This window comes from Mus musculus, chromosome 1 (genome assembly GCF_000001635.26).
Source record: "Mus musculus strain C57BL/6J chromosome 1, GRCm38.p6 C57BL/6J".
NCBI lineage: Eukaryota > Metazoa > Chordata > Mammalia > Rodentia > Muridae > Mus > Mus musculus.
The window spans coordinates 170,702,962-170,721,506 of NC_000067.6; the positions used below are offsets into that span (position 1 = coordinate 170,702,962).

The 18,545-nt window shown below is 42.8% G+C and overlaps 1 protein-coding gene across 4 annotated transcripts in view; it reads right to left on the reverse strand.

The window, feature by feature from the left end:
• Nucleotides 1–1,495: 1,495 nt before the first annotated feature.
• The window catches only part of Atf6 (activating transcription factor 6), a 164,129-nt gene continuing 147,079 nt past the window's right edge, over nt 1,496–18,545 (reverse strand). For 2 of the 4 annotated variants that reach the window (XM_011238796.3, XM_006496792.4), the window contains one exon: nt 1,793–7,126. In XM_011238796.3, coding sequence (XP_011237098.1) covers nt 6,918–7,126 — 209 coding nt within the window. In that variant the 3' untranslated portion in view covers nt 1,793–6,917. Of the gene's footprint in view, nt 7,127–18,545 lie in introns of all 4 variants that reach the window. The other 2 variants (NM_001081304.1, XM_030253420.1) reach the window with 2 other exon arrangements.

Genomic DNA, 18,545 nt, shown 5'->3' on the forward strand with positions numbered 1-18,545 from the left:
TAGAACAATGTCTGGCAGAAAGCTACACCTTCGATAAGCACCAGCTATTACCATTAACTGAACCAAGGAAGGATTCTCTCCCAGGGCTTGTATAGATTATATCACACGAGTGTGACGCACAGAAATATGCTACAGATTTCCTGGGATCTGAATCAGCAGTTGGAGACATTGCTGAGTTGCACCAGAAGAGGCTTCTACTTAAGACATCGTGTATTGCACAACCAAGTGTCATTCGTGGTTGCCCTTTGGGATTTAAAAGCTGGCTTGACCTACATCCACATAGAGCAGGAGGTGCCAGGGGTCTGTCCTATAGGAATTTGATGGTCATAGTGGGTTGAGTGGGGGGAACTGTTTTCTTTTCCTGTCCCTACTGACTCGTCAGCATATGGCTCTGCCTTGCTGAACTGTTGGCATGCTTTCTTCGTTCATTGTGGCACCCTTATTTCCTTCCTTGCCAGAACAAGAGGTAGAAAGCTGCACACCTGCTTTGACAGAAGAGTTTGGCAAAGGAAGAGGAGCGAGTTCCTCATCACAGTTTATCAAAGGCCTATGGCTCCTCTGCCACCAGAGCTCCTTCCTGTGAGACTCCTTTCTGGAGGACCCATCTCCATCCATGTCCCCTGGTCTTGAGTCCTCTGCTGTTCATTTCTCCTCTCTTTGTGGACCTTCCCTGCAGAAGGGATCTGAGACATCATTCTGGGTGAGGTGTACCTTCCTAAAGTCTACTAAAGAATATTGTGAAACGGATGCTACTTTGCCTTTGATTCTTGAACGTCCTTCAAAGGCCATGTGTTGAAGGTATAGTTACCAGCCTGTGGTGCTACTGGGAGTTGATAGAATCATTAGGAAGTGGATCCTAGTGGGAGGAAGTTAGGTCACTGGGGACATGTCATTGAAGGGGATATTGCATCCCAGTCCCTTGCTCAGTGTCTCATGGTTTCCTGGCTGCCATAAGATATGCAGCTTCTTCTGTCATGGGCTTCTAACACAGATCCAACAGCAAAAGGGCCAACTATGTACTGAATTGCGAGCCCAAAATACATCTTTCCTGTTTTGTTATCTCAGGTACGTAACACTGACTAATCTAGCCTTTTGGAGAATCCCTGATGTTATCCTAATTTTATCTGTGTATCTGGCTCCAGACTGTCTTTACATGTGTTCTTTTAGGGCAAGAACCTATACCACCACTCTGCCTCAGAAGGTGAAAGAGTGTAGTGGTTAATAATCTGCATTGGAGCTAAATGGCCTAGGTCCAAACACTGGCTCCGCTGCTTGCTAACCATGTAACTCTCGTAGAAAACACGCTGCAGGGGATTGAAATAGGATGATGAACTTGTAGTGGTATGAGGCACCGTACATGCCTGTGTTAAATTGCTGCAGTGACTAGCTTCATTCGTGGTAGCACTGCCACTCCATGCTGGGAAAGGGCTTTCGGTAAAGCCTGGATCTGTAACTGAGTAACCCAGTTTCTTGATGATGCAGAAGGTTAAAGTATGGGTTTTAGAGGATTTTATTCCTTGATGTGACTGTAGTACACATGTCTGGATTCCATAAAGCAAATTTCTACTTGGTCCATCGTGGGAGGACAGAGAAACAAGCTCGGTGTTTTATCTAAACACCCACAAGCCACAGGTCCTCTTTAGGCTTCCATTCCCATTACTAACCACTTAACATTGAAGATTCATTTGTTTTTGTCTTTGTACAGACAGACAACAAAGTTTTAAAAGTCTTTATTTGGATTTCAGAGGAAGAACAGGTATTGCATTATAAAGACTTGTTTGAAAATATGAAATAGTCTGCCACCATTATTTATTGTAAACGGACATAATTATTCAGGGAGAGAACAATACATTTTTCCTGCATTTCTTCCACACATGGTAAGACAGGGTCCCACGTATCCCTGGTTGACCCTTAACTCCCGATCTTCCCACTTCCACCTCCCAAATGCTAGGATTCTAAGCACACTCCACCGTCCTAGTTTATGTGGTGAAGGAAGCCATGGCTTCGGGCACTCTAAGCAAGCAGTCTTCCATCTAAGCTACATACCCCATCCACCATGGGTCTATGCTCATTTAAACCTCTGGCTTCACTGCCCCTCATTACCATGATGAGAAGAAAAGAAAACCTAGAATCTCAAAGAGAGCAGTGCTTTGTAGCTTTCTTCATCTCCTGCATCCTGGCAACTGCCCAGAAAGTAGAGGTGATAATGAACTAGGCTAGTTCAATTGACACACACGTGCTGTGAATTCAGTCTGCTGGTTCAGTCTGGAACTAGCATCCTGGGGAATATGCTACACTTCCTGCTTCATTTCACTATAGTCACCAGCTTGACGGAGGACAAAAAGCCCACCAGTGTGTTATTTGTTGACCTCCACAGATGACTCATTGACTCTTTAGTTCCTGAACCCAATATAATTAAGTCTTTTCATGTACTAAGTCTGTAATGCTTAAAGCTAGCCAAGCACAGGGTTGCTTTGTGACACTGGCTGGCCATGCCATGACTCACAAAGTTTCCTAATCACACAGTCTTATCTTTTTTTTCCCCATAGATTCTATGAGTACCTGACAGATATTAGAATTGCTGCAAGTTCTAGTAATATCCAAAATAAACTATGTTTTAAGCTTAGTTATTAAAAATATAAGCTAATAGAATACTAATAGTTTCCTTAGGTAGGAGAAAACTGTATTTTCTCTATGTGCATAGTTCCTTTCGGACTCTGGGAATATCTTCCTAGGCAGTCCAGTAGTTACTTAAAAATCACCCACAATTCCTGTAGTGGGCACCAGGGAGGAAATGTCTCTTTCCAAGTGCTATCAGGGTGGGAATGACAATGTCCTCAATCCATTATCTTCCTTCTAGGCCTTACTTTTTTTCTTTTGGTTAAAAATATAACTGGTGTTCATATTAGCAGCAAAAAAAAAAAATCATTACTTATGTAAATTAAAATGCCCCATAACTGACCAAAGAACAGGTGGGTAAGGACTACGAGTTTGCCGGTGGCAATAAGCTACTCTCAAGTCTGGGACTATGCGGAGAGCTTGGGAAGTTGATTCTTATGACAGAGCTACAGGTCACATGTGGAAGTTGAGGTGTATGTACCTGCTGAAGGATGAGGTCAATGCTCCCAGGCTGAGGTGGAAAGAAGGCTATCACGGGGGAGGGGTGTTGTGGTGATGGGGGCACCTCCATGAGACCAGAATGGGGAGCCACTGCATAGGAACGCTGGCTCTCTAGGTTAAGGAAATGCAAGAGCTTCTAACATGCTATTAAAGCAGAAGTCGGACTGGAAGTTTTTGATGTGGGAGGAAGTCAACCGTGATTCCTAGTTTTGTTGCTGTGGTACATTTCTGTCAAGTTTCATAGTAAAACAGCAAGACTGACTTTTTAATTAGATAAATTCCCAGTCTTACAGTCTCACAGTGGAACTGTGGGAGTTGTCTTGAGTTAAATGTTCTAGTTATGGCAGCCATGACTAACAGCATTGGGCAGCTGTAACGACTGGGGAATATTTGCCTAGGATGGAGATTTGGGCCAACAAGATTGAACCACGACAGTCACTTTAAACATACGAGAGAAAGTCAGTTCCCTCTGTTTTCAAGTGACAGTTATTGGGAAAATTCAGGAATGACGCACATTATGTAACTTTTTGAGTACTTCCTTGTCTGCTTCACGATTAATATTATTATTTATGTGTAACTGTGTTAGTGAATGCCATGTGTGCACAGATGCCAAGGGAGACTAGAAGAGGGCATTAGATCTCCTGGAACTGGAGTTAGGGGTTATGGGCTGTGTCATGGGTGTTAGGAATGGAACTTGGGTCTCCTGGAGATGCAGCAAGAGCTCTCAGCAGTTGAGCCATCTGGCCAGCCCAGGGTCTACTTCTTGCTAATGAGAAAGAAAGGCAAAGGGGACAGCTTTGTGCTGCTGACATTCATCTCTCAAGCATCCGTTCTCATCACCTCCTAACTTGAAAGTGGGTTTCCATTCTATTCTAAGGAAGCTGTTTTATGAGCTAACTGCAGAGAGAAGCTGTTCTGTTAACAGGAGGGAACATGCAGTTACTCCCACTGAATTTAAAAGTGGGGGGCTTGCAAACACAGGAAAGACCACACTGCCAGCCTCTAGCAACACTTCCCAACATCACAGTACCATCAGCCCAGGGCACAAAATTATCTAGTAACAGGTGGAGTGACTTCCTCTGGGAATTTATCTGATTGAAAAACCAGATTTATTTGTTTTTATTTTTTATGTATATTAGCGTTTTGCCTGAACACATGTATGTGCACCATTATGTGTGTCTGGTGTCTGCAGAGGCCTGAAAAAGGTAGAGGATCCCATCCCCTAGCCTGTCCCCAATGGAGTTAGAGATGGCTTAAAGCTGGGAACTGAACCTGGGTCCTCTGGAAGAGCAGTAAGCGAAGTTAACCACTGAGCCATTTCTCTAGCTCAAATTTATTTAATTTTTTCATAATCTTGAAAAATCACATTTTAAAACTTAATAAATTAAAAAATATATATATTATGTACATACATAGCTCCTACAGTTCCGGACTATAAACACCCAAGGGCAAGCATACCAAAATAAAAAATGAGACCTGAATGGCTGCTTACTTTGCTCCCAGGACAACAGCTTTTCCTCTCCAATGGGCCTGTGCTAGCGCACAAACATTAAGATACAAACTACCGAGCCCAGGGATTCTAGCTCTTTCAGCAATTTAAATGGCAGGATACTTCTTTCTATCTATAATTGCCTTTCCCTCATTTCTGAAACTCTCCCCTGAGGAGGGCCCCATTCCTCATCTCATAAGACGGACCTGAGAGTGGTAATGACAGGACCTGATGGTCAGCAGGAGCAGAGAAGGCAAGCTTCCAGACTAGTTTTGAGCAGTCCTCCCCAGCTCCTTGGATCCCTGACCTGTGCTGTGGCCACCTTAACTTCTGTCTGCTCTTTGGCTGTGCCTTCCAACGGTCATCCCCACTGTTACCTGTAGGAGAGGCATCAGCCTTAGCAAACGTGACACTATTGAGGTCTTTGATCTGAGGCACTGGTACACTGGAGTCACTGCAGATTCTATTCGTGTCTCAGCAGATCAGCATCAGGAATGCGTGTGCTGCCTCTGTCCACAGCCACAGTCACATCCTCGTGTTGAGCTGCTTCACAGGCAGGAAGGACATGGCCACAGGGTAGCCCACCTCCCCCACAAATGGCTACTCCTAAAGGTACTCCATGTATTTGGTATCTTCTCCTTGGCACCCATTAGAGGACCAGCCCCCGGGACAAACAGGTCTTGTCTGAAAATCACCCGAGAGCCAATCAGGATGGACTGCGGCACTGAATTCAGCAAGAATGGCCCTGCCCTGAAAACATCTCACCTTAGCTTAGATGGCAGCAGTGCTGTCCAGGGAACAGTTGTTGGTGAACAGTGCCAGGCATAATGGGGCCACAGGCAAAAGATGACCTGACTGTGTGTCACTCCTTGTAGAGAGAAGAGGACTTAGCCGCCATTGTGCTTACTGGAATGGGACCACCTGACAATGGCAAGCCAGCTGGGAAGAGTCTATGAGAACCTGCTGAAATCCTGGGAAGGGAGGCAGCACATGACTGACATGAGTCCTGGCATCCATTTCTGTGAACTTGTAACGTACAATGTACAGTGCAATAGAAATGTGGCTGCTTGCTATGGTGAAGGAAGCAGGCAAAATACAATAAAATATATGTGAACATAACTTTGCTTTTTGTTTGTATTTGTTTATTTACTCATTTATTCATTCATCTATTTTTTGAGGTGGGTTCTTTATATAGCTTTAGCTGTCCTGTCCTGGAATTTGAAATGTAGGCCAGGCTGATATCAAACAAAGCCTGCCTTTCCTTCCAAATGGTGCTAGGATTAAAGCCATGTTCACAGCCATAGCAACAACAAAGAGAGCTTAATTCCTTTATCATCTTTCCACTGGAAAAACTGAGAACTTCACCATACTGTGCTGCAGCTTCTCTGGGAAGCCATGCTTGCTCTGTGCACTGTTGGTCCTTAAGGGAAACTCTCTAGTCTTGCTTAAGCCTAGTGACCTCCAAGTCCCTTTGCTGAGTCTGGTTTCACAGGAGTATGCTCTGGGCTGAGGGTCCACAATGAGAGGCAAGCATGTGCCCTGAGATCTTTGAAGATCTCTGCTGATTAGCCGAGTTCCAACACTGAGGGTGGCTATAGCTCTGAGCTTACCGAGGCCACAGGAACTCTGTGTTTAAATACATATGAAAATGGAGTCACTTCCCCTTACATTCCACCACTGGCCTTCCCTTCCCTTGTCTCCAGTGTGTGGCTCACTCTGTGACCCCCACAACAGTTATTTGTCCAGGGCTGAACCACAAATCACAAGTAAAAATAAACTCTTACCAACTGGAGATAATCCCTTTACCCAAACTCTAAACTGTTTTGACTCTTTGTGGGATGTTTTTGGCTGCTCGGTTTTTTGAAATGTGTTTTCTCAAGTATAACATTCAGAATGGATTTGAACCAAAGGAGAGAGAAAGCCAATTGGTGGAAACCACATGAGCATGTGTTCTAAAGCTTTAAATACAAATCTCTTTACTGCACCAGGAAGTGCAGTGGACAGAAGAGGAAGTGGGTCTGACCTGAAGGAAGATAACTGAGAACCAAACACACATTGAGAAAAGCACTAAAGATGACACAGCAGAACCAACACCAGGCGACACTGCCCACAGGGCTGCACTGCCACCAGAGAATTGCTCGCTAGCATGTTCCACCCCACTGGGTGGACGGTGACAAGCAGCGCACTTCCTGTTCTCTCTTCCTCTTCCCCTGGAGTTGCGTACAAGGCAAGTCTCTGCTTGCCGAAGAGGCAGAGAGCAGCATCTTCACCAGCTCTTCAGTCTCTGCTGTCCAGCGCAGCTCGGGCACTACTGCAACGACTCAGGGATGGTGCTGACCACATGGGTCGTCTCTGTGGTTGTTGGAGGGGAACCAAAGAAGGTGCTGGTTTGGTTCCGCTGATGATCCCGGAGATAAGGGGGAACCGAGGAGCTTTTGATGTGGAGGATCCTGGTGTCCATCACCTGACAGTCAATCTGCATCATTACTTCATAGTCCTGCCCATTGATCACATTATCTGCAGAGGAGCAGACACAGGATTCAACAGAGGGTTCAGGGTGGGAGCAGTCAATACACTTGCAAGGCTACAGAGCTTTATCAGCTTCTGCATCTGCGTGCCAATATGCCCTGCCCTTTCCTCAACTTAGTTCTCCAAGAGTCTTCACTGGTTCAGTAAGAGCTGTACCCTTCCCTCAACCTGTGGAGACTGATACACAAGAAAACTGAGGAGGAGGAAGAAACCTATCCCATCATCCCAACAAAGAAGAAATACTAAGGCCCTATGTCTTCTGCTCATCACATTCCCTACTGAAATCCCTTGCACTTTTGTGCATTAGTTGTTCATCTGAGGCCACTGTCTCCACAGGATTTCCTCTACATCTCAGCCTCAAACCCTATCGTTTCTTTCTTACTCCTACTTCCCTCCTCTTCTCTTTCCCATCCCCTCATTTCACTACTTAGATACTCACACCCTCAAGTTTCCTAACAGGTACCCTACTTCTATTGTCACTAAACCTTCTGGGGACAGTGAACATGACCAGCATCCAAGAATGCTGATATGTCTTCTGAAAACCAAAACATGGGCAGGAGGAGGTGACTTAGAGCCTAAGGGCAGAGACTATATTTACTCAGTAAAATTATAGCCAGAGAAGGAAATGGATATTCAAATATGTGAGCCATTGCCCCAAAGGGATATGACCAGAGAACCTTTCAATGGCGTATCATAGTTAAACTACGATGCTGTCTTGTTTTTCTTTGTTTGTTTTTTTTTTTTTTTCCTGTTGCTGGGATAAAAGACCCTGACCAAGGAACCTGAAGAAAGGATGTGTTTATTCTGGCCTCTCCACCAAGGAGAAGAAGTCAAGATGGCAGAAGCTTGATGAAGCTGGTGGCCTTACATCCACAGCAGGAACCAGACAGAGGTGGACGCTGCTACTGCTCAGCCCCTGCTCTCCATTTGCATAGTTGAGGAGTCCAGCCAGGGAACAACTCCATCCCTAGTGTGCCATCCTACCTCTAGTAAAGCAATCACGAAATCTCCCATGTGCTTGCCCAAAGGCTCATCTCCCAGATTATTCTAGATTCTGTCAAGTTAACAATTAACACTAACTGCTCCAAATGCCAGAAGTATAAAGCTAAGAAACAATATTAGAAGGCATAATGGAAAAAGTTGATGCATATACAATGAAGATATATCAGAATAACTTTAGATTTGTTAGCAACCTTAGAAGCTAAGAAAGCATGGAATGAGATACTTCAAGCCCTAACCATAAATAATACCAAGCAAGAACACTGTACGCAATAAGCTATTTCCTGACATCTCAAGATGAGCACAAAGTAAAGTAATTCCTGATAAGGAAGCTGGCATTGCAGAACTCACTTAAAGACTACACAAGGCGGAAGGAAAAAGACAGTCTTATTCATGAACCAAAGCAGAGATGAGAAGCAATTCATTATGCATGACACAGGAAACTAGCAAACCCCTAATATTAACAGGAGGAAAAAAATTACCAATAATTCAAACAGCCAGAACAACTGCTAACAACCATTGGAAATAGCAAGCATCTCTCAATTATAACCTTAAAAGCAATAACTTCAACTGACCATTGAAAATAATACAAGTTGACTGCATTAAAAAACAAACTTATTTCCCGTCTCCAAGAAATAACTTACTGGCAACGTTATCCACAAACTAAGAGTCAAAGGTAGAATCAGCCCTCCTAGCAAATATCAACAGGCTAGCAGAGCTGGTAGAGCAGGACTCCAAACAAAACCTACTCAGAGGAAAAGCCCAGGACACATGAACAAAGGGACCGCGTCGGCGATCACACATCAGAACAAATGTGATTTCATTTCAGGGATACAAGGCTGGTTCGGCATATGCAAATCAACAAATGTGCCGCAGCACATGAACAGACTTAAAGACAGAAATGGGTTAATCACCTCAGGACACACTGAAAGGGTTTCTGGAAAAGTTCTACATGCCTTCAGAATAGCTTAAAGAAACCAGGAACAGACCAAACATATCAAGGCAACATATAGCAAACCTACAGTCAACATTAAAGGAGCAGGGAACGTTTCCTCTAAAATCTGGAAGGATACAATGGTGCCTTCTTCCTCCTCTCATTCAAAAGAATGCTCAAAGTCAGCTAGAGCAGTAAGAGATGAAATAAATGGGATATAACAGCAAAGTACGAAGTAAACTGACCCCATTTTCAGGTGACATCATTCTGCACTTAAAGGAAACCATGGTTCCACTTCTTAAGATACACCGAAGCTGGGAAACACTTTTTTTTTTTTTTTTTTTTTTTCCGAGACAGGGTTTCTCTGTATAGCCCTGGCTGTCCTGGAACTCACTTTGTAGACCAGGCTGGCCTTGAACTCAGAAATCCACCTGCCTCTGCCTCCCGATGGAAACACTCTTAAATCTCTGTTTTTAGCAAAGTGCCAGAACACAAAACCAATATGTTAAAAATCAGTAGTTTTCCTACATACCAACAATTAATTTGCCAGGAAAGAAATTAGAATCAATTATTCCATTCAAAACAGCCCCAGTAACAAGAAAGCCCCTAGGAATGTGTCTAACCAAGGAGATAAAGGAACTTTAAAATGAAAATTTTAAGGCACTAAAGAAAGAAACTATTCCACTGATCTACCTGTCTGTCGCTGTACCAGTACCATGCAGTCTTTTATCACAATTGCTCTGGAGTACAATTTGAGATCAGACATGGTGATTCCCCCAGAGGTTCTTTTATTGTTGAGAATAGTTTTTGCTATCCTAGGTTTTTTGTTATTCCAGATGAATTTGCAAATTCCCCTTTCTAACTCTGTGAAGAATTGAGTTGGAATTTTGATGGGGATCGCATTGAATCAGTAGATTGCTTTTGGCAGGATAGCCATTTTTACTATATTAATCCTGCCAATTCATGAGCATGGGAGATCTTTCCATCTTCTGAGATCTTCTTCGATTTCTTTTTTCAGAGACTTGAAGTTCTTATCATACAGATCTTTCACTTCCTTAGTTAGAGTCACACCAAGGTATTTTATATTATTTGTGACTATTGAGAAGGGTGTTGTTTCCCTAATTTCTTTCTCAGCCTGTTTATCTTTTGTGTAGAGAAAGGCCACTGATTTGTTTGAGTTAATTTAGACAGGTAGATCAATGGAATAGAATTGAAGACCCAGAAATGAACCCACACACCTATGGTCACTTGATCTTTGACAATTGAGCTAAAACCATCCAATGGAAAAAAGACAGAATTTTCAACAAATGGTGCTGGCTTAACTGGTGGTTATCATGTAGAAGAATGAGAATTGATCCATTCTTATCTCCTTGTACTAAGCTCAAGTCTAAGTGGATCAAGGAGCTCCTCATAAAACCAGAGACACTGAAACTTATAGAGGAGAAAGTGGGGAAAAGCCTCGAAGATATGGGCACAGGGGAAAAATTCCTGAAATCAATGGCTTTGAACTCAGAAATCCACCTGCCTCTGCCTCCCGATGGAAACACAATCAATGGCTTGTGCTGTAAGATTGAGAATTGGCAAATGGGACCTCATAAAATTGCAAAGCTTCTGTAAGGCAAAGGACACTGTTAATTACACAAAAAGGCCACCAACAGATTGGGAAAGGATCTTTACCAATCCTAAATCAGATAGGGGACTAATATCCAATACATATAAAGAACTCAAGAAGATGGACTCCAGAAAAACAAATAATCCTATTAAAAAATGGGGCACAGAGCTAAACAAAGAATTCTCAACTGAGGAATACCGAATGGCTGAAAAGCACCTGAAAAAATGTTCAACATCCTTAATCATCAGGGAAATGCAAATCAAAACAACCCTGAGATTCCACCTCACGCCAGTCAGAATGGCTAAGATCAAAAATTCAGGTGACAGCAGATGCTGGCGAGGATGTGGAGAAAGAGGAACACTCTTCCATTGTTGGTGGGATTGCAAGCTGGTACAACCACTCTGGAAATCAGTCTGGCAGTTCCTCAGAAAATTGGACATAGTACTACCAGAAGATCCAGCAATACCTCACCTGGGCATATACCCAGAAGATGTTCCAACCGGTAAGAAGGACACATGCTCCACTATGTTCATAGCAGCCTTATTTATAATAGCCAGAAGCTGGAAAGAACTCAGATATCCCTCAACAGAGGAATGGATACAGAAAATGTGGCACATTTACACAATGGAATACTACTTAGCTATTAAAAACAATGAATTTATGAAATTCTTAGGCAAATGGATGGATCTGGAGGGCATCATCCTGAGTGAGGTAACCCAGTCACAAAAGAACACACATGATATGCACTCACCGTTAAGTGGATATTAGCCCAGAAACTTAGAATACCCAAGATACAATTTGCAAAACACATGAAACTCAAGAAGAAGGAAGACCAAAGTGTGTATACTTCGCTCCTCCTTAGAATGGGGAACAAAACACCCATGGGAGGAGTTACAGAGACAACTTTTGGAGATGAGACAGAAAGAACAAACATGCAGAGACTGTCTCATCCGGGGATCCATACCATAATCAACCACCAAACCCAGACACTATTGCATATGCCAGCAAGATTTTGCTGACAGGACCCTGATATAGCTGTCTCTTGTGAGGCTATGCCAGTGCCTGGCAAATACAGAAGTGGATGCTCAGAGTCATCTAATGGATGGATCACAGGGCCCCCAATGGAGGAGCTAGAGAAAGTACCCAAGGAGCTAAAGGGATCTGCAACCCTATAGGAGGAACAACAATATGAACTAATCAGCACCCCCCTGAGCTCGTGTGTCTCTAGCTGCATATGTAGTAGAAGATGGCTTAAACGGCCATCATTGGGAGGAGAGGCCCTTGGTCTTGCAAAGATTATATGCCCCAGTACAGGAGAATGTCAGGGCCAGGAAGTGGGAGTGGTTAGGTTGGGGAGCAGGGCGGGGGGAGGGTATAAGGGACTTTTGGGATAGCATTTGAATTGTAAATGAAGAAAATATCTAATTAAAAAAAGAAAGAAAGAAAGAAAGGAAGGAAGAAAGAAAGAAAGAAAGAAAGAAAGAAAGAAAGAAACAAACAAACAAACAAACAAACAAACAAACTAAAGACACTAGACAATAGAAAGGCTTTTCATGTTCATGAATTAACAGAAAATTATGGAAATGACCAAATCACCAAATGTGGTCTATAGAGTCAGTATGATTCCAAAATTTAAATGACATTTTTTTACGTAAGTAGAAAAAATAACTTAAAATTCATAGGAAACCCACAAAAGAGCCCGCATAGTTAAACCACTCCTAAGCAGAGAAAATAATGTCAGCTGTCACAGTACCTGACTTCCCATTCTACCACAGAGGCACAGTGGACACAGCATGTCCTGGGACAGAAACAGATACACAGAGCAATGGTGCAGAATAAGGGACCCAGAACCAGCCCACAGAGCTACAGAGACCCTGTTTTTGGCAAGAGTATTAAAAATATGCATTGGAAACAAGACAAACTCTTCAAAACCTTTGTTTTCTGCACATAGGAGGATGAAATTTGATCCCTGTCTCTTACCTTAAACAACAAACAACAACAACAACAAATCAACTTAAAATATATCAAAGACTTTAAAATAAAATATGACAAGCCAGATGTGGTGGCACATGCCTTTAATCCCAGCACTCAGGAAGCAGAGGCAGGAGAATCCCTGTGAGTTCGAGGTCAGCCTGGTCTACAAAGTGAGTTCTAGGACAGCCAGGGCTACACAGAGAAGCCCTGTCTCACAAAATAAAACAAATAAATGAGAAGCTAAAACTGGTAGAGGAAAACCACTTCGGGACAAAGGCATAGGCAAGAACTTGCTGAAAGTAGTCCATCAGCAGCAAAATAGTTTTAAGAATTGACAAATTGGAATATGCTTCCAGAAGGTTTCTGAGTTCTACCACAGAGATAGCTTGCTGTTGAATTATTCACAATCACTACGATGCCAATCACCAGATAAATCACAGTACATGTATATAATGGAATTTTACTTAGCCACTGGGGGAAAGTGAAATCGTGGCATTTCAGGAAAACGGGTGCAACTACAAATTGTTATGTGAATTAAAATAAGCCAGACTCAAAAAGACAACTGCTGCATGTTTTCTTTCATATATAAATCTAAGATTTTAATTAAATGTATGTATATATGTGTGGTGTGTGAGTGTATGGGGTGTACATGTCATGAAACTAGAAGAGCCATGGAAGTAGAGAAGGGCGTAGGGCAGAGGGAAAGAGCAGCAGGACGCACATGACTTGAGAGTTGTAGGGCCCCTGGCAAGAGGAAGAGGAAGAACAAGAGGACAGGTAGTGGGGACAGGAGACGTGGGGTAAGGGAATAGGAATGACAGAAACAAAGAATGCATGAAACGCTATAATGAAACCCAATACTGTATACACTCTTTTGTAAAATACTGAAAGTGCTATTTTTGGTTTTTAAATAAGGGCTGGAATTACTTTCAAAGCTAACGCCACATCATACCGGTGTGCAGACACCATGTCTTGTATGCTTTTCACACAGTGAGCTGCATTTTCAAAGCAGTGGGATCAGAGGGTTTAGAGCAATGCAGAGCAGAGCACAGGGAAGAATGTTTAACCCGTTTTTGCCTTACAATGATAGGAGGAACTGTGAAAGGGACCAACAATGTAAATGGTCAGGAAGGTTAGCCCTTGTTACCTGTATAATCTAAAAATGTATTTATGTATTTGATATATATGGATGTTTTATCGGCATGTACATCTGCATGCCAGAAAATCCCATGGGACTAACAGTTACAATGTGAGCCACCATGTGGGTGCAGGGAATTCAACTCAAGACCTCTGGAAGAGCAGCCAGTGCCAGTGCTCTAACCACTGAGCCATTTTGCCAGCCCCACCAGTGCAGCTTCTAATTCCATTAGAGTCTCCCAACTGTGAACTTAACAGGGAAGACATCATAACATCTGATACTTATGAACTTTTTTCACTAGATCACTACTATAGTAGGGCAACTGACATCTCCGGAGTTCCTGGTTCCATGCCTATGAGACAAGTGCGATTCTGTGTGCTTAGCTCTTACAGATAGTAGCATCTGCAAGAAGGAACAGGGACTCCAGCTAAATATCTACACAGGGTAACTGTCATGGACTTAAAGATTTATTAGCATCATGTTTATTATGTGTGTCTGGGCATACATGATGTGACACACACATATATGCAGGGATGCAGGTACCAGAAGAGAATTGGATTCCCTGAAACTAGGGTTAGGAGACTGAGCACCTGACATGGGTGCTGGAAAAGTCTTTTGGAAATGCAGCAAGTGCCCTCAGCCACTGAGTCATGCCTGCAGTCTCCATCATCATGAATGTAAGATACTCAGATACATGCTATACTCCCTCCATGCTTCCTACGGGGATGGAAGCTTTTTATTTTAGGACAGAGCCAAATTACTCCCTTATTTGTAATGTGGGTGGTCATTTTCCAACTTGTAGTAAATGAAATGATGAGAGAATTATAAACACATAATATTTCTCAAGCCCAGCTGAATAATCACAGCTACACCAGAAGCTCAGAGAACTTGGAAGAAGACTGTGTAGCCAATGTGGCATCTGAGCTGCTGCGGTTTCATCTGTGAATCTGGAGCTGGGTTTCGGGGAGAGCCTGGTTTCACACTGCTTTTCTATCTATTAAGATCATGCAGAGCCAAATAGTCATTTTTAAATTTAAATACTTTTTAGTGACCAAGAGCTCAGATTAAAAGTAATTTTTTCCCTGTCCATTATCCTTTCTTTGAACTTTTACACTATACAAGTCAAGCACTTTGGAAGAAAACCCAAAGTTTGACATCTGATCTTCAGAGTCCGTTTGGGGAAAGTGAGCCATAGAGCTTGTCACAGAAGAAGGTGGGAAAGCTGGAGACATCTAGTCTGGGGTATTTTCAAAGGGGTCTAACACATACTTCTATAGGTTCTCTGAAACCACATGAAAAGTTTTTATTTGTCTTGGAAAACAAAGCATATCAGATTCTTAATGGGGTTAAGAAAAAAAAAGAAAGAAAACCTGAGATAAATCAAGTAACTTGTTAGTTTTGTAGTATATTTTGTAGTCTATGGTCCATTTCTTCTATTTTAAATCCAAGGGAAAGTATGCCTGTGGTCTGACCTCAGCCATCTTCCCCAGTGCACCAACCGATTCCACAGATGATAAGGCTCCCTTATACTCCCCTCTGTGTCTTTGAGGCAAGTGAAGCTAACCTTCTTCTTTTCAGCCGCAGCAGCGATGAGGAACAGCTGCCTGCTGCTGTGCACTAACCTTTTCTTTAAGGCCATTGCTATAGCAGCTTAACAACAATTTTCCAAGACATGCCTCCACGCAATGGCTTTCAAATTATTTATCTTTATACATTTCGATGTCTAGAAGTTAGCCAGTGTTTCTCAACTGAACTATTTTCCAGAAAGTAGAAGATGGAAGACATTCTGCTAATGTATTTGGAATCATTTCATTTAGAACATGTGACCAAGTTCAGATTTCAAGGCACCACACCAGTCATTTCCTTTTGGAACCACGGCCCCTGTGTGCGTCTTTCTGTGTATGAATGCACACACACGCATGCACTGCAGCACAGAAGACCAAATAATGGAAAACACATGTCAGAGACCTGAAATATATATTACTGATTTTTTTTTTGGATTAACTCAGAATCCAGATGACAGTTTAAGAACAGGACTGGGCTCTCTAATATGGTTTAAACCACCTGTAGAAGACATTAGGTCCACATACCTGCTGCAGTTTAAACTGATAACTAGAGTTCCTGAATACCTTAAATATCAAGGAGAAATGAAGGGCTTAGCAATACAAGCTTAGATGCTCTGAAGGAAAACTGAAGTAGCAAATTGGATTCCAAACCAAGGAGCTCCTAGCAACTGAAACGGTATTGTTATATGAAGCCCAACCAAGAGGCTCGGAGTTTTACAATCTATTCTGTCCATTACTCCCTCCTGGTGGTGACAAGTACTAGACCATGGTAATTGGGAGCAATGCTGGAAGACTGTATCAGACCTGGACAGTAAGTGAACGCAAAGGAATCTTGGAAGACAATATCTTCTGCAATACAGTCTGCATACATTTTTTGGCATTCATATTTAATGGCAAGTAAGAGTCATAATGTTGCCAACATCTTTAAAGATTAGAGTCTGTAGCACTGGTTTGCTCTAGAAGGTCTTACAAAAGGCTCCTCCTTCCGTGGGTTTCGTGTAACCCAGCTGCATGGTAAGTGAGCAGGCTCACCAATCATTATGATGTTTGAAATTGCTACAACTAAAGAGGACAGATTAAAAAACAGGCTCTTGGTAACTCTTTGTAAAATAAGATGTTACTCTGCAGCCCAGGCTAGCCTTGAACTCAAGGCATCTCTCCTGCCTTACCCTTCCCAATGCTGAGCCTACAGGTTGAGTCACCATGGAGGCTTCCGGGTAAGTTGATCTTGCTTAAGTCTTACTAGCGCTGGCCTCTAGGCCTCTGTTTACACAGCGGGCATCCAGAGCAGCGGGCGCAGGTGAGGCTCCTGCTACTCCTTTAAGACCTTGAGCCCTGACACCAGGTGAGCACATCCTGGAAGGACAGGAGCTTCAACTGATGCCAACAGTTTGCTCCTCAGTGTGACTACAGTGATCAAAGCAGGCCCTGAGGGAGGGTCTGGAGACGACTGACTTAGAAGGGCAGGGGAGGAAGGGTCCTTAGAGAGAAACTGGGTTAGGACATGAACAGCTGAGACACAGCACACCCTTTAAAGATGATGTTTTCACTGTTCATGTGGAGGGCTCTAAGAGAAAGTCACGGGTTTCCTGATGATAGGGAGCATGGCAAACATTAGGTTAGGGAATTCAGAACCAACTTATATAAAAAGACTCATAAGCTTTTCCCCACTCCAAATATTTATCTAATTTAAAAAGAAAGAATGAATGAACTAAAGAAAGAAAGAAAACAAATCATGTCTACCTGGGAAAACAGACCACAAAAAGAGTGAAGGCGTTCTGGGTTTATGCTTCTACCAACAGAACCGTGGAAACTGCAACATTTTAAAAAATATCTTGTGTGCTAGGCCTTTTGAAATATAGAGAATGAGACAGAACACTGATCCAAGTCTGGTAAAATGCACAAACTGGGTATTTTACATTTAAAATCCATCAGGCAAATAAAAAGGAGAAGAGATGAAAGGAGGCATGGAATGTGTTCTGAATGCTCGGAAGGGTCTGGGAAGCCAGGAAAGGTGTCTGAACACCGAGGGTGGAAAAATTCCAGGCAATGTGGAATTCTGACCAGCTTGTAAACACACAATAACTGAACTAGCACGGTATGCCAGGGGCTAGTTGTTGCTAGATGATCAACACAAAAACCAGAACCCTGACTGTAAACAGAACTAAATATCCAAAAATTTACATACAGCTGAATTTTTAAAAGTGACAAGTCTTGCCTAGTACTTTGTAAAAAAGTGTATATAAGAGAGATTTTTAAAAAGATTTATGTATGTTATTTATATGTATGAGTGTTGTGACAGTTTGTATATGCTCTGCTCAGGAAGTGGCAGTATCAGAAGAAGGTGTGTCCCAGGCTGACCTTGAACTCAGAGGTCTCCTTGCCTCAGTCTCCTGGGATTAAAGGCATGTACTACCTTGCCTGAGCCTAAGCTTTTCATAGCCACTATGCCTCAAGATCTCCTTGCCAAGATCCAGGTCAGAAACTTGTGTCTTCCAGCCTTAAGATCTGGATCATAGGTGAGCCCTCTAATTCTGGATTGTAGTTCATTCCAGATCTAGTCAAGCTGACAAGCAGGAAGGCCATCACAATTGTTTACCTGTGTGTCTGTGCACTATGTGTTGGTGTGCCTGCTGACTGCAGCAACCAGAGGAGGGTGACTGGTACCCTGGAGTTAGAGTCATGATGGTTTGGAGCTGCCAGTGTGGAAGTTAGGAAATGAGCTTATGTACTATGCAAGGACAGCTAGTGCCCAAAACTGCTAAGCCATCTCTCTAGAGCCAAAGACAGATTTTCATCTAGACTCAGACACCAATCCTAATGAAGGAGTTTGCTCTGTGCAAGTCTGGTCGGTGCCAGGCTATGCTGCTGAGAACTGTACTTTACCTGGGGACACAGGAGAAAACCTCAATAAAAACACAAGATCCAGGGCACAATGAATAAAGAATAAAGATGAGCTAAAATGACATCTGCTTGTTGTGGCTTCTCACGTCTAACTTTACTGTGCCAATATACTTCTAATTGTCACCCAGGTCCTGGTTTTAGGTGTTTTGACTAACGGGGAAACCTTTTCTGCTAATTTACCCACTCAGATTCTCTATCTAGTCCAATTCTAATCATCCTGTAAGGCCTACACTGAGTATCAGCTCCTAAAAAACCTTCCATGAGAACTCCAGAGCCGACAT